The sequence below is a fragment of the Pinus tabuliformis genome, chromosome 3_1, assembly GCF_031772625.1.
Source record: "Pinus tabuliformis cultivar Carrire ecotype Pingquan chromosome 3_1, CPIR1, whole genome shotgun sequence".
NCBI classification, from domain to species: Eukaryota; Viridiplantae; Streptophyta; class Pinopsida; order Pinales; family Pinaceae; genus Pinus; species Pinus tabuliformis.
This window is the reverse complement of record NC_142301.1, coordinates 94,969,239-94,992,589: the sequence shown is the minus strand read 5'-3', so window position 1 is coordinate 94,992,589 and position 23,351 is coordinate 94,969,239. Positions and strand designations below refer to the sequence as shown.

The following is a 23,351-nucleotide window of genomic DNA, read 5'->3' as shown; positions in this document are numbered from 1 at the left end:
GTTGGTGAAAATCGACAATCAAAGGTTTATGAATAAAAAGCATCGTTAAATTTTTGAGGTGGGCAGACCCAATGTCATAATATATTGTAGTTAAATTTCCTATTAGATCGGGCTATTGGAAGTTTCAAACAATAGTCATTGCAAAGTCTTGAGGTGAGTGGACCTGATAATTTTATAATGAATATTTAATTTCATATTGGATCCAAGACATTGGAATTTTTAAACATATGATCTAACAAGAATTCTGATTTATGAATGGACGCGATATCTTCTAAAACTTGGATTTAAATGTCATATCGGTTTCGGGGGTCAAAAGACTCTTATTGGAAAATTGCAATAGGGGAACTTGCGGTATATGACATGGTTATAATATGATTGGAGACTTTAAGCTTAATTTGACCCTGATATATTATTTCAATGTGTTCTTGATAGATTTAACATATATACTTGCCAATATGCCACTTTGTGCTATGATTAAGGCTTATTGCCTTAGTGTGTGTTGGGCCGCTAATATGTCATTATTATTATCACTTTTTAACACATATTTCATCCATTTCTACCATTCTTTGTCATGTTATTTATCATAATTTATCCTATAATTCTATTTTATAATTATTTATGCTCTTATGGATAAATATTATTTCTTCTCCTTTATTTTTAATAAATTGATTATTATGCATGCTTTTAACAATTATGGATTATTAATAAATTTGTTGAAAATTCACTAACCATTTTAGCCTCCAAGATATTTTCTAGATTGTAGATTTGATCTCCAACTCATCATAAAATGTGCCAACTCAGAAATTCGTTGGGATAAGAAGTGACAATTTTTCATTTGACGGTTCGGGCAACTGGAGAAGAATTTGGAAAATTCGAAACATGGGTTTTGTTCAGAACATACCAAATTAGTTTTTTAGTTAGCAAATTTCCCAAATTTGGTCTATACTAAGAGAAACAAAAGGTTCTCGGAAGACATTTTTCTTAGATTTGTTGTTGTGGCCGTTTTCCAAATTATCTTAGTTGCAATACCAAATTCGACCTGTTCTTGTTGAATACTGATGGAAAGATATTTCAAATAGGATCTTTCTTATCAATTTTTTGTGAGCAATCCAATTTTGTAATGAGAATCATATTGTAATCATATCTGTTGTAACTTCTCCGTGCTCTCTATGTATTTAAATGAGAACAGAGATCAAAGATGGGGAATTATGGATTTTCATGATGGATGATTAGAGAGAGAATTAGATAGATTAGAGATAGATAGGATAGGATAGGAGGAATGGGAGAATTACTATTGAGAAATTGTGACAATTATTATTGACTCTCTTTGTTGAAGCAGAGAACAAAACTATTGTAATGTTTATGCAATGATTAACATATAAGAACAGTTGTAGTTCCTTCACATCTCCTGAAGTAATCCAGTGGTGCTTCACTAGTGGCTAAGGGCCCGGCCCTGGTGGATCCACTTGCTTCTTGTATCATTATTTTATAGTTCTGTGTGATGGTTTGATTTCCTTTTCATTTCTTTAATTTGTTTTATTCAGTAATCTTCTGTTTCTGAACATTTCGCTGAATTGCCCTGTTATATCAAAATCGTGATTGGATTGCGTTGATAGCAAGATTATTATTTATAACTTAAAATGTCATGCTATTAATTCTGATATAATACTTCGCTGTCCATTTTAGATTCTGTTGTTCATTTATAACTACGATTGTTGTTCATTTATAACTACGATCGTTGTTCATTTATAACTACGATTGTTGTTCATTTATAACTGCGATTGTTGTTCATTCTACTAGATTAAGACTGTTGATTCAGTTACATTTGCAGTTGTTGTGTATTTCTATTTAATTAGCCCTATTGTTCAATTATATTTAAGATTATTTTTCAATTCTAATAATTTAGCATTACTGTTCCTTTCCATTAATATTTCATTTCTGTAAGATGAGCTTTTCTGTTCAATTCATTTCTGTTAGATGAAGCTTTGTTGTTCAGTTTTTCAATAGACTTAGTTGTTGTTCCTTTTCTGCAAGGATTTGATTTCACCTTTTAACTGATATTGTAGAAAGTGTGTTTTAGTGAGAATTTCCATTTGAATTTCCATTTCCAACTATTTTCTTTAGTGTGGATTGAAAGATCAACAACTGTAAAGAACATTGACTATAGATTTCTAAGTTCTCAGATTGGAGATCCTGTTTATGATTGATTTCATTGGCATCAGTTGACAGGGGAAAGGGTTACCACTCCTGTACCCTAGACCGATGATTGTTATCATTCCTTTAGTAAATGATTTAGTTACAGAGCATTTGAGTTTCTTGCCATTCCAATTAGGCTTTGTTTCCATCATCCATTTACTTTTACATTTTAAGCACTATACTGCAAAGCATTACTCTTTAATCAAGTGACTGCCTCAGACTGAGTACACTCTTGAAATAAAAAATCATACCTGGGTTGATAATTAATGAGAAGATAATTAGGAGTTAAAAAGACACCTTTTATCACTAAACATTTTGGCATCGTTGCTGGGGAGAGTGTAGCCATTTCTAGAGAGTAGTGTGCATCTGATGGGTGCCTGTTACGAAAGAATTAGGTATTAAAAACAGAAGGTAAGAACTTGCATATGGAGCATGTAAAATCCCTGCTCCCTCGCCCACTTTCCAGTAGAATTGTTAAAGAACTTAGGGTAGAAATAAATGTTTGAATTTCTGTGTGAATGTCTAAGAAAAAAAATAGAAATTTTGAAAAACAAATCTCATGATTTCACTTAATTGGTGATGTAAGCACCACCCATTTCCCTAACCAATTGACAAGAACATTTGAAGGAGGAGCCTCAAGAAAACACATGAAAAACATCTTCTATTATGTTAAGAAATGGCTCACATTTCTACTTTTGAATTCCCTATCAAAGATCTAGGAGGAGTGACACATATGCACATAATTCCCCCATCTTATCTACCAAATTTTCATGGTTTGACAAATGAAGATCCAAATACATTCTTATTTGAGTTCAAAATACTTTGTAGACAATATGATTATTGTACTGATGATCAAAGGTTGAAAGTGTTTTCCTTTTACTCTAAAAGGAGTAGCTCTCCGATGGTTCATGAGCCTAGGTGGGAACTGCATCCAAACATGGGAGGACATGAAGAACATATTCTTGAAGAAGTACCAAGACTATTGCAAATCCAATGAAGATATTTTCGATATGATACAAGGGGAATATGAAAGCTTGGTGTTGGGTATGGAGCCTAATTATCTTCTATATTCAAAGGTATCGCCACATAGGACCCCAGTTCGAAATGGGGGCAGCAACGCCGCCCGTAAAATATTCGCTGCAAGGGGGGTCCGAGGGGGGGGAGGGGGCGGCTGCAACCTTTGGGAGCCCCTCCCTGGCGGGGCCGAAGCTAAAAATAGCTGTAAAATTTCCTTGTAAAAGTATAGTAATTTCTAGTCAATCTGGGCCGTTCATTAGTCGGATGATCTGACGGTAGAACTTATGTTTAGTTTAGGGTTTTTTTCCCTAGAAGGCAACCCCTCTCTTTGTATGAGGGTATTGTATTTGAGGTTGTGTGATAGATGTGTATTCTGTGAGCGAGAAACAAAGAGGTGAGACTGTGAGAGAAAACAGAGGATAATACAGCGGATTTGCTGTAGGTTGTGTCTCTTCATTTTGCTGGATAATAGAAAGGAAGGACTGGCTGTTCGGGGTGGACGTAGCCCAAACTGGGTGAACCACATATATCTGTGTCTCTCTTGTTTTGTGCGTTTTCTTTGTTTATATTTCTGCAATATTTTATGTGTTCCATTGCTCCGTAATATATAATTTTCTAACAACTGGTATCAGAGCCAAAGGTATATTTGGCTGATAAACTCGCAGGAAAGAAGGGTTCCTGGTTCGAGTGGGAGAAATGACAGAAGATGGTAAGTTTAGGGTCAAGAAATTTAACGGCCAAAACTTCTCGCTGTGGAAGATGCAGATGGAAGATTATCTGTATCAGAAAGATCTATACCTACCATTGGGCGGAAAAAAAAAGATGCCGACGGGTATGAAAGACGAAGAATGGAACCTTCTCGATAGAAAGGCACTCGGAACAATACGGTTGTGCCTTGCTGCATCAGTCGCCTTCAACATTTCGAAGGAAACCACGATAGAGGGTTTGATGCAGACGTTATCAAAACTATATGAAAAACCCTCGGCCTCAAACAAGGTATTTCTTATGAAACGGTTATTTAATATGAATATGTCAGAAGGTGGATCTGTTGCAAACCATTTAAATGATTTTAATACAGTTACAAGTCAGTTAAGTTCTGTAGGGGTAAACTTTGATGATCAAGTTAGAGCTCTGTTATTCTTGTGCTCATTACCAGAAAGTTGGAATGGTTTGGTAATGGCCATTAGTAACTCCATTTCTGGATCTAGTACTTTAAAGTTTGATGATGTTGTCGGTGCTATCCTTAGCGAGGAAATGCGACGGAAAAGCTCCGGTGAGACATCAGGAAATGCTTTGAGTGCAGAGTATAGAGGAAGAAAAATGGAAAGAGGAAAGAGCTCAGGATATCGCAGTAAATCAAGGAAAGGCAGATCCAAGTCCAGATCGGGGATAGTGTGCTGGAAATGTGGAAAGAAAGGACACCTAAAGAAAATACTGTAGATCTCGGAAGGGAAAAGAAGGAGATGCACAGCAAGAAAACAATCATGAAGCAAATGTGACAGGTGAGGTGTTACAAGATGCTTTGATTCTTTCTTTCGAAAATATTACTGATTCATGGGTGGTAGATTCAGGGGCTTCATTCCATGCCACACCTGATAAGAAATACTTTCATGACTATGTTCAAGGAGATTTTGGACAAGTTCGTCTAGGTGATGATAAACCCTGTAAAATCATTGGAATGGGTAAGGTTCTTGTAAAACAGCAGAATGGAAACCAATGGCTATTAAAGGAGGTAAGGCATGTTCCAGATCTAAAGAAAAATCTGATTTCAACAGGGCAGTTAGGCGTTGAAGGTTGTGTGACAACTTTCACAGATAAAGCTTGGAAGGTCACTAAAGGAGCCCTGGTAATAGCAAAAGGCGAAAAGGTTGGTACATTGTATTTATGCAATGGTATTTCTAACTATGTTAATGCTTTAATTTCCAAAGGAGCAGATGGAGCATTATGGCATCATAGGCTCGGACACATGAGTGAAAAGGGGATGAAGATTCTTCACTCAAGGAATTTGTTGCCGGGTTTGAAGAATGTTGATTTGGACTTCTGTGGGAATTGCATTTATGGAAAACAGAAGAGAGTCAGATTTCTCAGAGTTGGGAAAGAAAAGAAGAACGAAAAATTAGAGCTTGTGCATATAGACGTATGGGGACTTGCTCAGGTATCATCTCTCGGTGGCTCTCATTATTATGTTACTTTTATTGATGATGCAACTAGAAAAACTTGGATTTATTGTATTAAGAATAAATCTGATGTATTTGATACTTTCAAGAAATGGAAAGCTATGGTTGAGATTGAGACAGGAAAGAAATTGAAGTGTCTTAAATCAGACAATGGAGGTGAATATTGCAGCAAAGAGTTTGATAGGTATTGTTCAGAGCATGGAATTCACAGAGAGAAGACAGTTCCAAGAACACCACAAGAAAATGGTGTGTCAGAAAGGATGAACAGAACAATCATGGAGCGTGCAAGGTGCAGGAGATTGCATGCAGGATTGCCTTTACAGTTTTGGGCAAATGCTGTAGATACTGCTGTTTATCTAATAAACAGAGGGCCTTCAAGTTCCTTGGATGGTGGTGTTCCAGAGGAAGCATGGACAGGTAAAGAGGTAAACTACTCTATTTTAAAGCCTTTTGGTTGTGAGGCCTTTGTCCATATTGATAAAGAAAATAGAACAAAGCTTGAGGCAAAGTCAAAGAAATGTACCTTTATTGGATATGGTGTTAATGATTTTGGTTATCGCTTATATGATTACGAAAATCACAAAATCATTAGGAGCAGAGATGTTATTTTCAATGAAAAGGTCTTGTATAAGAATCAGTTGCAGGAAAAGAAACAGGAAAAGGAAAACAAGGAATACGCAGTTCTTGATGAAATCACTGAAAAAGTAAAGGTGCCTGAAAATAATAATAATCAACAACCACAACAACAACAACCACCACAACAACAACAGGCACCCCAAACACCTGAAAGTGGTGTTAGAAGATCTACCAAGATAAGTAGACCCCCTGAACGATACTCTCCTTCATTATATTATTTATTGTTGACTGATTCCGGTGAACCCGAATGTTATGAAGAAGCAATGCAGGTTGAAAGCAGGAAGAAGTGGGAGGTAGCCATGGAAGAAGAGATGGACTCCTTAATGCATAACCAGACTTGGGATTTAATCAGGTTGCCTGTAGGAAAACTACATTGAAGAATAAATGGGTTTACAGGCTGAAGGAAGAAGATGGAGGAAAACAGAGGTATAAAGCTAGACTTGTGGTGAAGGGGTTTGCACAGAAGAAAGGTATTGATTTTGATGAAATATTTTCTCCTGTTGTTAAAATGACTTCAATCAGAACTATTTTAAGTCTTGTAGCAGCTGAAGATTTGCATCTTGAGTAGTTATATGTAAAGACAGCCTTTCTCCATGGGGATTTGGAGGAAGAGATATATATGCAGCAGCCATAAGGATATGAGGTGAAAGGGAAGGAGAAACTAGTGTGCAGGTTGAAGAAGAGCTTATATGGCTTAAAATAGGCTCCAAGGCAGTGGTATCTAAAATTTGACAAGTTTATGTCTGAACAAGGTTATACTAGATGTCACTCTGATCATTGTGTTTATTTGAAAAAGCAAAATGATGGCAGTTATATTATATTGTTATTGTATGTAGATGACATGCTTGCTGCAGGATCTAACATGCAGGAAATAAATGTGCTCAAAAGAAAATTGGAAAATTCATTCGCAATGAAGGATTTGGGAGCTACAAAACAAATCCTTGGTATGAGAATAACTAGAGACAGAAAAAATCGTAAATTAACATTGTCTCAGAATGAGTACATGCAAAAGGTGTTGAAAAGATTTAACATGCACAATGCAAAACCAGTTAGTACACCTTTTGCTAGCCATTTCAAACATAGCAAGGAAATGTGCCCAAAGACCCAAGAAGACATGGATTATATGTCTAAATTTCCATATGCATCAGTAGTTGGAAGCTTAATGTATGCAATGGTCTACACAAGGCCTGATATTGCACATGCAGTGGGAGTTGTAAGCAGGAACATGAACAATCCAGGAAAGGAACATTGGATGGCAGTGAAATGGATTCTCAGATATTTGAAAGGTACCACAAATCAAGCATTATGCTTTGGTGGTTCAAACATCTGCCTACAAGGCTATGTTGATGCAGATATGGCAGGTGACGGAGATAACAGGAGGAGCACTACAGGATATGTATTTACTGTTGGAGGAACAGCTGTCAGTTGGGTTTCAAAAATCCAAAGTGTTGTTGCACTTTCAACAACAGAAGCAGAGTATGTTGCTGCTACAAAGGCTAGTAAAGAAATGATTTGGTTACAAAGGTTTATGGGTGAATTGGGTAAGGAGCATGATATGGGCACGTTATACAGTGATAGCCAAAGTGCCATTCATCTTGCAAATAACTCAGCATTTCATTCCAGGACTAAACACATACAGCTCAAGTACCATTTCATACGATCAGCGTTGGAAGATGGAGAGTTGAAGCTGGAAAAGATACACACTAGGCAGAATCCTGCAGATATGCTAACAAAAGTTGTAACCAGGGAGAAACTGAGAATATGCTCAGTTTCAGTTGGTCTTCAAGGATGACGATGAAGATGAGAAACAGCCAGGTCCAAAGAGGAGTCATTGTCCAGCAAATGGATCAGCGGTGGAGTTAATACAATCAGTCTCCAAGTGGGATATTGTTGGGTGTGGAGCCTGATTATCTTCTATATTCAAAGGTATTGCCACATAGGACCCCAGTTCGAAATGGGGGCGGCAACGCCGCCCATAAAATATTCGTTGCAAGGGGGGTTCGGGGGGGGCGGCTGTGACCTTTGGGAGACCCCCCCGGGGGGTTTCGGGGGCAGCGCCCCCGAAGCTAAAAACAGCTGTAAATTGCCTTGTAAAAGTATAGTAATTTCTAGTCAATCTGGGCCGTTCATTAGGCGGATGATCTGATGGTAGAACTTATGTTTAGTTTAGGGTTTTTTTCCCTAGAAGGCAACCCCTCTCTTTGTATGAGGGTATTGTATTTGAGGTTGTGTGATAGATGTGTATTCTATGAGCAAGAAATAGAGAGGTGATACTGTGATAGAGAACAAAGGATATTACAGCGGATTTGTTGTAGGTTGTGTCTCTTCATTTTGCTGGATAATAGAAAGGAAGGACTAGCTGTTCGAGGTGGACGTAGCCCAAACTGGGTGAACCATGTATATCTGTGTCTCTCTTGTTTTGTGTGTTTTCTGTGTTTATATTTCTGCAATATTTTATGTGTTCCATTGCTCCGTAATATATAATTTTCTAACACTTGGAGGACTATGTGGAGAGATTTCAATATAACCTGCAAAAATCAAAGCATAAGTATTTGGAAAAATAGATCTTAAAAACACTCCTTCTTAAAGGAATCAAAGATGAATTTTTAGAACTCTTAAATATGATAGGAAAAGGTGATGTTTTTCAGTTGTCATATGATGATGTTTGTGAATTGTGCATAAGGTATTCAAGAGGAATCTCCAAGGCTGGTAAGAATTCTAGAGATGTTTGTTCTTTCTTTTCCAAATCTGCTACAAGAACAAGAGACATAAGAGCTGAAATCAATGTTTTATTTGAAAATTTTAAAGTTGATTTTATTAGCTCTCTAAGTTCAAAATTGGATGCTTTGCAGGTTCAGAAAAATCAAGAATTTGATGAAGTGTTTTTCCCTCATGACCGAAAGGAGCATCCCATAGATAGTTGTTCTTCCTTATCTAGGATGGAAGTAGCATATCAAAGAGATGAAGAAGCTGCAACAAGGTCAAAACCATGGAAATCATGGCCTACAAGTATGGTTCAAAACACTTCCTCTCCATTTTCTTACTTGCATAATCCATTATGGAATACTAATGTGTTAGGGAAACCATGTCAATATAACCACCACCAAACTTGTCTACAAGTTTGGCATGGTTCATCTTATGATTGCATGACTACTCTCCCTCATCTTGTAGCACAAACACATCCTCCATATTCTTCACCAACTCTTCCACAACATCTTGCTTGCCTATCAAAATCATCCACTCAACCCAATCAACTACATCATCAAAATGCTCCATTCTGTACACAATTTCCTATTCAACTCATTCCACACCCTCACCATAATAAACCAGTACAACATGCTTACAGTGTTGAACTACAAAATTTACCCACCCTTCCCACCCATTCTATCTCACATGCACCATTGGAGAAAACTCATATTGAGATTCAGAATGTTTCAAATTCAAAAATTGTAGAAGTTATGGAAAAAAATGAGGTTTCTTCTAGTTTGCATCAACAAACCATTTTAAAATCTCAAGAACTTCATGATATGATGGATATGGGAAATCAACAAAGTAAAGGATATATTGAAGATTGGTTTCACTCCATCATTTGTTTGCAGCATCACTCCATACTTCAACAATTTTTGACACCATCTTTTCAATGAAAGTTGGCTTTTCATACCTCAATACTCATTGATATGCATTTTTCAAATTTAGGTATGTACATATTTGAAGCCTTATTTTGAAAATGGTTCCACTGGAAGTACTCTTATACTTAATCATATTCATTTTTCAAATCAAAATAGGTTAGTGTATAAAAAAAGTAAAAAAGGAAATAAAATAAACACATTTTTTTAATGTAAAAATAGTTGTTCTTGTTGCATCACGCTGTGGAAATCAACATCCGTGATAAATTTTTTTAATTAATTTGTGTATGTAGATGAATTATAATGGAAATAATAGTTCTACAAACACTCATATTCATTTTTATCACCAACTTGGAAAAAATGCTTGAATATCATATTTTTTGGCTTGTGGGCTTGATGAAATTTCTGAAAACACAGTCGGGAAAGTCATGTTTTGAGAGACCAAAAGGGAAGGGAATATTTTTAAAACCGGTTTCTATCCTAAGTAGCCCTTGATATCTGCTTTCCAACCCAATTTTAATCACTCAATTTGGGTTTAAAATGAAACAGTTAGAACAAAAACATTGACAAAGTGTCTAGCAGGCAGCTCAGAAACAGAGTTGGGACAACCAATTTCTGGAGGCCTAAATGACTATTTTTTAAAACATATTTCTATTATAAGTAGCCCTTGATGTCTACTTTTCAAAACAATTTGAATAACTCAATTTTGATTTGAAACGAAAAAGTTAGAACCAAAACATTGACAAGGCTCACTCATTTTCAATATCATATGAGGAAGTTATGACAAAAATATTGACTGTCTATCGTAAATCAACACTCTTAAAACTCTGTCTTTTCGGTTGTTCCTTAAAGTATTTGACCTATCAATTCTTCTTGTCTTCAAACCCTGTTTCTATTGGAGATAAATAAATGAATCTACTTCCACTTCCAATTTTAATCATTCGAATCTGACATCAAACGAAGAATCTATGCTTAAAATATCCACTGTTGTTCTAAGTGGGGTAATTGAAAATGACCCTATTATGCAAGTTGTTCTAAGTAAAATTGACATATCCTATCATTTAATTTTTAAAACCTATTTCTAATGGAGATATACCTTTGAATTAGCTCTCATCTGGCTTTGGAATCACTCAATTTGGATGAAAAACAAAGAAGTTGTGATTAAAACATTGTTGGTTAGTATGGTCGACCACTGCTCTCCCACAGGTACAATTAAATTTTACTTTGTTATTTTCTTAGTGGATTTGTTATATAGAGTAAATACTTGTTTCTTTTTTACATAATTCTTGGATTAGGGGAGCCCAATCACCTCTCTTTCTCCACGATTTAATGTTTTATTGCAGGTAGACACTCACTTTTTTGCAGGTCCTTGGAGAATAAAGAAGGTCAATTTATGGACGAGCAATTCTTGAAAGAAATTTTAATGAAAGAAGGGAATTTCATCTAATTCATTACCTAACGGATTCAAATAGAAGAAATGAAGAATTGATTTCCATTTGAAGAGTCGTGTCATGTCTTTGTTGCCAAAACATTTTTCAAAGACATCATTTTTTCTATACCTTAGGAAATAACATCATAGTTGTTGTAACTTAATTTATTCACATATTGTTTGTAAATAAAGTGTTTTTGTTTTTGTTTTTTCCTTTTAAGGAACAACACTTCTGCGTATTTTTCATTTTCGTTGTTCCTCTTAATGAACAACAGCGATTCCTCCTAATGAACAACACATTTGTGTGTTTATTTTTGATGTTCCTCTCAAAAGCAACATCACTTTTTTTCGGGTGTATTTTTTGATGTTCCTTTTAAGGAACAACACTTTTTTGGGTGTTTTTTTTTTGTTCCCTACAGGGAACAACATTTTTTCACGTGCATTTTTTCATTGTTCCCTACAGGGAACAACACTTTTTCATGTGTATTTTTGTTGTTCGCATGCATTTCCTTTGTTGTTCCTTACACGGAACAACACTTTTTCGAGTGTTTTTGTTGTTCCTTCAAGGGAGTAACACTTTGTGAATATTTTCAAGAGCAACCCTTCCTTCCTCTTGTGGGATTATTCCTAGTTCATCTCAACCACATTTTACTGATTCTCTTTCATGGCATGAAGTACACTACTTTTATGAGGACAAGAATTATGGATTCTATTGAAGCAAGTAATATCATTCACGTTATGATCTTTAATAGGACAAGTCCTTGATGATAGATTATTTTCAAAAGGGATGCAATTATTTATATACTACTTTACTACATTGTTTTCTCCTATACATGATACTGATTGAACATCTTAATACCATGCTGGTTCCACCCTTCCTAGTTATAATCTTCTCTATCTATAATAAATGAGATTATGGATATATTTTTTTCTATTGACATGTTCAACTTCATCCACCATCCCTGCTCTTAAGGAGTACTAAGCCTCCCTCTTTTTATCATAAAAATGTGTAATAACAGCAAACTTTTGTTAGCAGATGGAGGATAGGGGGTCTCATTACGAGCCAACCTAACATGTTCATGAGGCTGTAACAAAGTGGTATTTCTATCATTGCCACCACACCAGGGTTATGGTCCATTGGATAGCCAAATTATCCTTGGAACAGGAGGTCTCATCACGAGCTGGCCTGATCACTTTTGCTACATCCAAGTGAATGGCAGTGTGGTTATCTGGTTACCACGCCAACACATTGATCTCTTCTGTAGAATAGCACTGGAACTCTCCATTTCAAAATTGAGGATCCTAGCTCATATGAGCTAAAAAGCAACCCTACCAAGGCTATGGATGCTTGCTGGCAGCAGAGGCTCTGCTTATGGTATTGAAGTTATATCTTATCATTAATTATTACTATAATACCCTTTTCTTATTCTCTCTTTTTATCGGAGAAGTTATTTCCTTAATTTTTCCTGTTTTGAACCTTTACGCATGAGAAATTGTTTTCTAATCAATCGCATCATTTTTCAGCTAGAATACAGTCAGCAAAACATCTTTTTGACATATTGCTGTCCTTTTTCTTTTTCGCATAACTTATCATCAATCTAAAGCATCCTATCTCTTATTCATAACTATCTTTATACACTCTACTCTCATTATAACCATAACTCTCGTTGTCCTATCATTGATATGTGTACTTTACTTCATTCACTGTCGTATTGTTCATTCCATTTCCTTGCCGTCAACACAACACCTTTCATATGCTTTGTGGTCATAGAATCCCTTTTCCAATTGGAGGGGGGAATGTATGCATTATGGGATAGCATGCGATATGATTACTACACTCTACCATAACTTGTTGATTTGAAAAAATATTAGCATTGCATATATACTAAAGTTTTTCTGATTGAAATTTTTGGATGCATCTTATCTATTGCTATTCAAGACTAACACTATGGATTCAAGAACATCGTATGCAAAATAGTGATTTGTTTATAGGAGAACATGATGTATGGGGGGGAAACTCTATTCGTAGCATGACCACACTATTGCAACTAACAGAAGAGGCTCGAGAAACTTGCAAACGCGAACAATTGTTTAGACATGATGTGCTTGCATGGCTTCCACCTTTCGCATCACTTTTAGTATCCACTCATCCTACATCAGCTTCAACAAAGGCCAATCCATACATGTCATTCTACATTTTTTATTCGGAGGTAAAACTTGGGGTAAAATAACATAATTTTCTAATTTATTATGAATTTAGAAGAATTTCATGAAAATCCATTGAGCATTATTTATCATCATTCATTCCACATCTTTACCATTTTTCAGCAGCATATCATCTTTCAATTTGGGGGAGTGTTGCTTTCATTCATTTCTTTCTTATGTCCATGTCATTAATATTCTTTATCATCCATTTCTATTCTTATTCATTCTCAACACCTCCCTTATTCCATGTTGTGTTACACCAAGCATAGAATTCAACAGATGGTAGCGACCACCTCAATTTGTTTTCTAGCATTGCATGAGGGCATGCTAATTCTTCAGTTTGGGGGAGGAATTGCTACGCATGATGGATGTTTTCTACTTTCTTTCTCATTTAAGGCATACAATTTCATTTTTATATAGTGCAGAAATTGATTTCCATATATTTTTAAAACTATGAACTCAATTCTTGTGATTTCTGGAAAACATAGATGTATCATTAAAATACACAAACCCAGATAATTTCAAGTTAAATTAGTTCATAAAATTTCGGAAATCATGCACTATCACCTACAGCCATTTTGTTTATATCTCATGATCCGTGCATCAAAACGATCTACTTTTTGGATCATAGAAGCATTCATATATTATAAATCTACTTGCAAAATTTCAACAAAATCTAGTTTATAGCTTTTGAGAAAATGGTTAGTGAAGTTTGTTATTGCTTATAACATACTTTGTTGCAACTTCATATACATATAGTTGAACGTCAATGTAAAAATTGTTACGCCTTCATCAACATTGCTAAAATCGAATATTCATTATTTGAGGAAGAATTCAATTATTCCATCCATTGCATGAGTTGGGATGAACATATTTTTTTGCTTGGTTAACACAGAGCCTTTGGGTTGCATGAGGACATGCAATATATTCAATTTTGGGTTGCATGAGGACATGCAACATATTCAGTTTGGGGGTATGTTGGGCTGCTAATATGTCATTATTATTATCACTTTTAATACATATTTCATCCATTTCTACCATTCTTTATCACGTCATTTATCATAATTTATCATATAATTCTATTTTATAATTATTTATGCTCTTACGGATAAATATTAATTTTTCTCCTTTATTTTTAATAAATTGATTATTATGCAAGTTTTTACCAATTATGGTTTATTAATAAATTTTTTGAAACTTCACTCACCATTTTAGCCCCCAAGATATATTCTAGATTGCAGATTTGATTGCCAACTCATCATAAAATGTGCCAACTTAGAAATTCGCTGGAATAAGAAGTGAAAATTTTGCATTAGACAGTTCGGGCAAATGGAGAAGAATATGGAAAATTTGAAACATGGGTTTTGTTCAGAACAGACCAAATTAGTTTTGTGATGAGTAGTTTTCCCAACTTTGGTTCGTAATAAGAGAAATGAAAGGTTCTCTGAAGACATTTTTCTCAGATTCATTGTTGTGGTTGTTTTCCAAATTATCTCAGTTGCAATACCAAATTCGACCTGTTCCAGTTGAATATTGATGGAAAGATATTTCAGATAGGATCTTGCTTATCAATTTGTTGTGAGCAATCCAATTTTGTAATGAGAATCATATTGTAATCATATCTATTGTAACTTCTCCCTACTCTCTGTGTATATAAATGAGAACAGAGATTAGAGATGAGGAATTATGGATTTTCATGATGGATGATTAGAGAGAGAATTAGATAGATTAGAGATAGATATGATAGGATAGGAGGAATGGGAGACTTACTATTGAGAAATTGAAAGTTTTATTGTTGACTCTCGTTGTTGAAGCAGAGAACAAAACTACTGTAATTTTTATGCAATGATTAACATATAAAAACAGTTGCAATTCCTTCACATGTCCTAAAGTAATCCGGCGATGCTTCACTAGCGGATAAGGGCCCGGCCCTGGTGGATCCACTTACTTCTTGTATCATTATTTTACAGTTCCCTGTGATGGTTTGATTTCTTTTTCATTTCTTTAATTTGTTTTATTCAATAATCTTCTATTTATGAACATTTTGCTGAATTGCCCTGTTATATCAAAATCGTGATTGGATTGCGTTGATAGCAAGATTATTATTTATAACTTAAAATTTCATGCTATTAATTCTGATATAATACTTCACTGTCCATTTCAGATTTTGTTGTTCATTTATAACTACGATTACTGTTCATTTATAACTACGATTGTTGTTCATTTATAACTGCGATTTTTGTTCATTCTGTTAGATTAAGACTGCTGATTCAGTTACATTTGCAGTTGCTTTGTGTTTCTATTTAATTAACCCTGTTATTCAGTTATATTTAAGATTATTGTTCAATTCTAATAATTTAGCATTACTGTTCCTTTCCATTAATATTTCATTTCTGTAAGATGAGCTTTGTTGTTCAATTCATTTATGTTAGATGAAGCTTTGCTATTCAGTTTTTCAATAGACTTAGTTGTTGTTCCTTTTCTGTAAGGATTTGATTTCACCTTTTAACTGATATTGCAGCAAGTGTGTTTTAAGAGCATTTCCAATTGAATTGCCATTTCCAATTATTTGCTTTAGTGTGGATTGAAAGATCAACAACTGTAAAGAACATTGACTATAGCTATCTAAGTTCTCAGATTGGAGATCTTGTTTATGATTGATTTCATTGGCATCAGTTGACAGGGGAAAGAGTTATCACTACTGTATCCTTGACTGATGATTGTTGTAGTTCCTTGAGTAAATGATTTAGTTACAGAGCATTTGATTTTCTTTCCATTCCAATTAGGTTTTGTTTCTAACATCCATTTACTTTTGCATTTTAAGAACTATACTGCAAAGCATTACTCTTTAATCAAGTGACCGCCTCACATTGAGTACACTATTGAAATAGAAAATCGTACCTGGGTTGACAATTAATGTGAAGATAATTAGGAGTTAAAAAGATACCTTTTATCACTCAACAGTGTGGTTCTTGGTCTTGGAGGCTATGGAAACAATGAAGTATTTACAAAATAAAAATAATTTACAAAAATAAATAAAAAGGATATGTTAATGAAACCCAAGGATAATGCATAATTTAAAAGGCCAAAGCAACTAAACACATCCAATCTTCAAATAGGCATACTTCGCAAACTATTAATCCAAGTGAGGTCATACGTATTTAGATAGATATATAAGAATGAGTTAAATGCATTAAGGCAATCCCTACATCTCAGAATCATTCAGTTAAAAGGCTCCCCATAATAATATTTAAGTGAAAAATGGGGGGGTTTGTTTTACCACAACAATGGTAACACACTTGGAAGAACCAGTTATCTTTGGTAAACATAATGAATGGAAATTTACCTAAAAGGTTAAAAATGATAGATTTCACAAAACCATCCAAATGCTAAAAAATTTCCGTGGGTTCCATGTAAATAGATTCAATAATATGAGTTTTGAAAGATAAGCACTCAAAAGAAGAGTTGAGTAAAAATCATGAATCCAAATTTTGGGGAAAGATTAATTTTAAATTTACCTCATATGAGAAATAAAATAAGGTACATATATAAGTTTTTTGATAAAGCATATATCCATTTTTATGAATTCTCTTTGACATTGCTTCGCTACCAGTGAGCCTGAACAATACCCCAACAAAGTTTTCATTTATTCCATACAAGCCTAGCCCCACTACCAGCAAGCGTTCATAGCCTTGATAGGTTTAATTGTATTTCCCATGCTTCCTCTTTCAATCACTCTTTTGATAAGTGAATTTTTGAGCTTTTAGTTTATGATGTATTTGAGTGAAAAGAGCTTGGATGGTAATAAATACTTATGTTAATGGATACGTTACTTTCATAATATTTCCTCCAAATTATTTCCCCACGTCTATCAATCAGAGGTTTTTATAAAGTGGAGGGGGTGGGAGGGATTCATTGAGTTGAACTCTTTTTTTCTCTGTCCTTGAACATATAAACTCTATCACTTAGAAAGGATGTGTGTTCTTCCATGCAAATATTTTTAAAGATAGTTGGATTTGTGATTTCATTAATATATTCCTTTAATGATAAATTAAATTAACTGAAATAGATAGAGTAAAATATCTCCTATGTATGTAAACCATTACTGGGTGAGGAAAGGGCCTTTCATAGAAATCATGGAAAAATTACCAAAATTTAAACAAAAACTGAAAGTAAAAGGAAATCAACAAACTATAAAAATAAAAATCGGATCTAAAAGGTAAACTCGTATAATAATTCTTATACAAATGTCTCAACAAAATAAATCAAAGAAGATAATCATGTGAGTCATTTATCTTTTTTTGGGAATCTATTAAATTGTATCTTGAGGGGATATAAGTGATCAGGATTCTGAAATTGAAAGATGATTAGGAGTGATGATAAATAATAAGCTAACTGAGAAGTTTCTATCTATATGCAAATTTTGTTATTTCAAAGTGACATCTGCATGAAATAATTTTAACCATTTTCTAATAAAAGTAATGCTTAAGATACAAAGTAAAGGTTCAGAAATTCCCCAATTTAGCTTTTTCGATGGCGATCATTATTGCTTCTCCAAAAAATTGAGAAGCATGAAAATTATTCTCAAGGAGAATAAGTTACAAATATGATATGGTAGAGGCATGAAAAATAATCATGAAGATATGCAAAAAAAAGTCTTATATCAGCAAAAACTAAAAACAAAACTGAAATTAAAAGTACGTAAATGAAAATGAATGAAAGTGGGCATATGAACTTACAATTGGAGAATTTCATTTAGTCTTACTCGAGAGATAACATCTTATCCAGGAAAAGATAAAATCTTCTTTCAATTAGAATTAAAAGGATGCACAAGTTGAATTTACTGAAATATTATTGACTCAAAATCATCATTGATTGAATCTAAAATGCTAAGTAATGAGTTTTTCAATGGAATTCTCTTCAAATTTACATTGGAGGAAAAGAGTGGTGAATCATGACAATTCCTTGGAACTTGTTCGTATATGATTTTATCATAGAAACATTTTTATACCATATCATGAAGTTTTACAAAGTAATGCAATCAATCGCATTACAAGTGTATATGATTCATCTATGATATTTTTTAATCCACTTTGCTGGCAAATGATAGAGGAATGCCGAGGAAAAATTTGGACTCATTACTTGTTTAATTAAAATCTGGAATAGAATGAAACAAACTAAATATAATCTAAATTAATATATTCCTATTTCTAACTGAATAAAAGAAAACACGACTAGGTATAGTCATATTTCCAATGTAACCATGCAAGCACTTTATTTTATGCATGTATGTACATATCAAACATCAATAATAAAAAAACAAATATAATTAAAATAAGAGAACTAAATCTTAATCCAAAATGTACATCTATTGCTAACATACTTATAGAAAGCTGCTGATTTATAATAACCTTCCCTTGAAATGTCCCTTCCAGTTGAATTTCAATTGGATCATAGAAATATATATGAATTTCCATTAATGATTGGAAAGGATTTAGAAGAGAAGATAACAAGCTAGATTGTAGATATGCATTTTTAGATACAATGGATTGCAAAAAGCTGTCAATGTTATGTGCATATGTTAAATTATCAACAATCTTCCATGTTAGATAACTTTCTAAATGTATCTCAAATGGGTCTATGAGATATGGATGTAAATCTGATAGATTGAATGGAAGATTATGAATTAAATTAGATTATTGGTCATATGGGATCAATTCATTTTCAAGTGTTGTTTCATATTGAGAATGTATTTTAGAAAGAAAATTAAATTAAAAATATATAACCATCAAATAAAATTGAAATATCAAAATTTCTTGATGGTTATAATCTAGATTTTGTGATTTTTCTTCACATTCTAGTAATAGATATTACGAATTTTCAAGACTTAGTTGTTCGATATGCTAGTAAAAGACATCTAAAAACTAAAAAAGTATTAATAAAAAACAAATCTGAAAAAACTGAAACTAGATGAAGGAAAAATATTAAAATCAAATCATAATTTACACTATTGTTAAAATTAATGTTACAACACAACTGGAATTGATTAAAAAAATTTCCTCCTCACAGGTATTGGCCAGAAAATAAGAAGAATTATTGGCATTGACTTGTGGAAGAGGAAACAATTCTGAACCATGAACAAATGTAGGAGCTTGATGATCATAAGTATTATAAATTAGAAAACACTCTTGAACGTGAAAATCATGAAAATAATTTTTTACTTGAGAATGAGAATTAGTTGGAACCCATGCTATCAATGTTCGCAATTAAAATTAGAGAGCCATAGAACCTCCATGCCCAATACTTTGTTTATCTTCTTCGACACTACCTATTTTGAAAGGAATTAGTTGAATTATGTACTTTATCGTTTTTCATTTCTTCTCCATGATTTTTTTCTTTTATATTTATTTCTTTTTCTTTTCTTTGTTTTATAATTGCTTTTTTTCTCTTTGTTTTTCTTATTCTCTTTTTCTTTTTCTTTTTCGTATTCTTATATTTTAACTATTCTATTATTGTTGCGCTTTCCTCTCTTTTTCCTCTTCTTCTTTATATTTTTCTTACACTTAGATTTTCTCTCATTCACATACCCTGCTTTGAGTTGTTATGATATCCTTAATTATTCCGCATGCTTCATTCACAATTGTTTTTCTCCTTCCTTCTAGTGTTACCTTTCCAATTGATTTTCATTAATTTGAGAAGGGGTTGTCCTTGATCGTTGTTGATTCTATTTGACTAGTAGTAGCTTTGAAGGCCATATTAGATTTCAAAGCTTTTGTATATGAACTGATGCAAGTGCATTAGGCCGAACACATAAAAATGATAACTTATTAAAGTCATACCAAGGGCCTAGCAATGTGATGGATTGATCACATGTCAAGGCTAGAACATTTAAAGTTTATTTGTGAAAAGTTTTTTATATTAAGTTAAGATTAGTTAGCAATATCTAGTTAAAAGAAATGATTTTATAGCTAGTAGGTAGTTAGCACTAAGGGGAATTGGTTCACATCTATTAACTCGTTTCTTGGATAGTTGTTTTTAGTTTTTTGAGAGGGAGGAATATTTTTGGGTGCTAGAAGTTTTGGTGTGAGATTGAAGTTAATTGAACATCATTTCTTAGACCAGTGACTTTTTGTATCAAAAAATTGAATTAGTAAGTGTGTGAGAGACAGTGATTTGCATGTGTTTGTGAGTTTTGTGAACCATAATATTAATATCTGGCGATTGAAATTGATTTGGTCTTTAAATTGTTGTGTTGAATGAGGAATTCCTGCACTATATTTTCTCTATTATTTACATTTAAATGAGAACCTGGAGAATCATATTTCAGTTAATCTTCTAATCCAGTAATTTTTCATCCAAGAATGTGTATTGGAAAGATTCATTTTACATTACAGATTCAAGACTACAGAGCACTCTATATCAAGCCAATAGAAAAAAAAAAAAAATTGTAAAGGAAAACCATCATCAAATTTGCGAGTCAATTTCTGATCAAAGGGAGACAAAATTCGAAATTATGGCATCTGGGTTTTGTGCAGAGTGAAGTCTATTTCGTAAATCGTGAGTAATTTTCCAAAAGGATCCTTGGTTGGGGAGTTAAGAATGGATATTTAAATTGTGTTTTTACAGACTACGTGGCTAGAAAAAACAATTTGTTGTTCCTCCTATAACAACACTGTAGATTTTTGTGAGAGCAATGATTTGTTGTTCCTCCTTTAACAACACTGTAGTTGGCTGTGAGAGCAATGATTTGTTGTTCCTCCTATACCAACACTGTAGTTTGCTAAGAAATCAATGATTGTTGTTCCTCTTGTAACAACATTGTAAGCTACTGAGATAGAAACCATCAATTTGTGGTATCAAAGCCTTAACGTTGTTGGTATCTATAGTATATAGAGATGAATAAGGGAGCAGGAAGGGTATGAGGTTGTAGGTAATGCAAAACTCCGGGAAGAGATAAGGAGACTGCAAATTCAGTTAGAATCCATGGAAGTAGGGAGACAATGAGATTCTGAAGGTGGAGATGTTGGTGAGGCTAAAGAGGAACTTGAAGAAGAAGTAGCAGCAATTGTTGAAGAAGTTATCGAGATTAAGTTGTTGAGAGCAATATTAGGCTCAAGGTCAAGGCCAAAGCCTGAAATCTCTATTTATGATGGTAGCTTCAAAGATGAGAACTCATATATTGGATCAATGACATGGACAAGTATTTTGAGTATGCCGAAATTGACAAGGATAAGAGAGTCAAGTTTGTTGTGACAAGGTTGAAAATCCATGTTGCACTATGGTGCGACAATGTAAAGCTGAAAGAAGTAATAAGGACAAACCATTAATCAAGAACTGGGATAGAATGGTGGCAAAGATGAAGAGTAAGTTCTTTCCAAAGGACTACGAGCTAACTCTTTACAAACAGATGCAAAATCTTAAACAAAAGATAATGACAATGAGAAAATACACTGAAGAGTTTTACAAGGTGAATTTGAGAGTAGGCTACGTAGAAGATACCCTAGAAAAGAAAACAAGGTATATAAATGGTTTGAGGCTATATATTCAAGATGAAATCAACATACTTTCTCCAAGGACAACAGAGGAAGCATACCAGTTCGCTTTGAAGGCAGAAGAAAATATAGCTAGGAAGAAAAGCTCGGGTAGAGGACATGGTTTTTCTGAAGGGAAAGGAAAAACAAATGGAAGAGGAGGGAATCCTGTGCAAAACAATGGTGAAGGAAAATCAAATAAGCAAGGACGATCAGGTAAAGAAGGTGGCAATAGAGAAGGAAGACTTTACCAAAGAGGTAGCAGTAGAGGAAGAGGTAGAGAGATTGTCTACCGGTGTTACAAATGTAACAAATTGGGTCACTAATCTTTGGAATGTCCTAAGAATGAAAATACGAGACAACGAGTTTCATACATAGCTCAAACCGAAGTCGTAGAGGCACAAGTACCTAAGGTTGAGAATTTTCCATAGACTGGAGAGGTGTTAATGATACACAAAGTCCTGTTAAAACCAGTAAAGGAGTCTGTTGAACTAGTCCAAAGGATATCCTTATTCAATATAATGTGTAAGGAAAAAGGCAAATGTTGCAAATTGGTAATTGACAATGAAAGTGCAAACAATATAGTTTCCCAAGAAATGGTGAAAAAAATGGGATTGAAAAATATTAAGCACCCCACACCTTATAAGGTATCCTGGTTACAAAAAGGATACCAATTGTTGGTGCAGGAACAAAGTGAAGTTGAGTTTCAGATAGGCATGTATAAAGACAAGGTGCTCTGTGAGGTAATGCCAATGGATGCTTGTCACATTCTTTTCGGTCACCCATGGAAGTTTGATAGTAAGGTGACACATGATGGAGAGAGCAATTGTTATAAGTTCAAAAAGTATGGCATCAAGCACACTCTTGTACCATTGAAAGACGAATGTACAACTGAAACAAGCAGCCTAAAAGCACTGTTACTTAGTGGAAAGGAATTTTTACAACAGATGGAAGAAGAAGAGGTAAGCTATGTAGTGATTTGCAAGCCAAAGGTAGCACTTCTACACACTGAAATGGTACATTTGCGTATTGAAGTTCAGGAGTTTTTGCATGAGTTTCATGATATTGTAGTTGATGAATTGCTAAGTGAATTTCCACCCAAAAGAAGCATCAGTCATCACATAGACTTGATACTAGGAGCAAGTCTTCCGAACAAGGATGCATATCGGATAACACCCAAATAGAATGAGGAAGTGAGGAAGCGAGTCCAAGAATTGTTGGATAAAGGATTAATAAGAGAAGTTTGAGTCTATGTGTCGTACCTACAATACTAAGTCCAAAGAAGGATGGATAATGGAGAATGTGCATTGACTCTAGAGAAATCAACAAGATTACCATTTCTTATAGGCTTCCATTGCCACGGATGGATGAGATGATGGATTTCTTAGGTGGAGCAACTTACTTCTCAAAGATTGACCTAAAATGTGGTTATCATCAAATTTGAATCAGAGAAGGAGATGAGTGAAAGACAACTTTCAATACCAATGAAGGTTTGTACGAGTGGATGGTCATGCCATTTGGCTTGTCAAATGCA

General features: G+C 34.2%; 1 protein-coding gene across 1 annotated transcript; it reads left to right on the top strand.

Moving 5' to 3' along the window:
* Positions 1-21,937: 21,937 nt before the first annotated feature.
* Positions 21,938-23,001, top strand: LOC149185945 (uncharacterized). Its single transcript, XM_089409183.1, has 2 exons — positions 21,938-22,123; positions 22,504-23,001. Exons 1-2 carry the CDS (start codon positions 21,938-21,940, stop codon positions 22,999-23,001), a joined length of 684 nt encoding a protein of 227 aa, XP_089265309.1.
* Positions 23,002-23,351: the final 350 nt, after the last annotated feature.

Excerpts from the sequence above, each read along its gene's own strand:
- LOC149185945 (XM_089409183.1), top strand. The coding sequence starts at position 21,938 with ATGGTTTTTCTGAAGGGAAAGGAAAAACAAATGGAAGAGGAGGGAATC. Across the intron at positions 22,124-22,503 it reads TGTCTACCGGTGTTACAAAT|GAACAAAGTGAAGTTGAGTT; the intron begins GTAACAAATTGG and ends TTGTTGGTGCAG.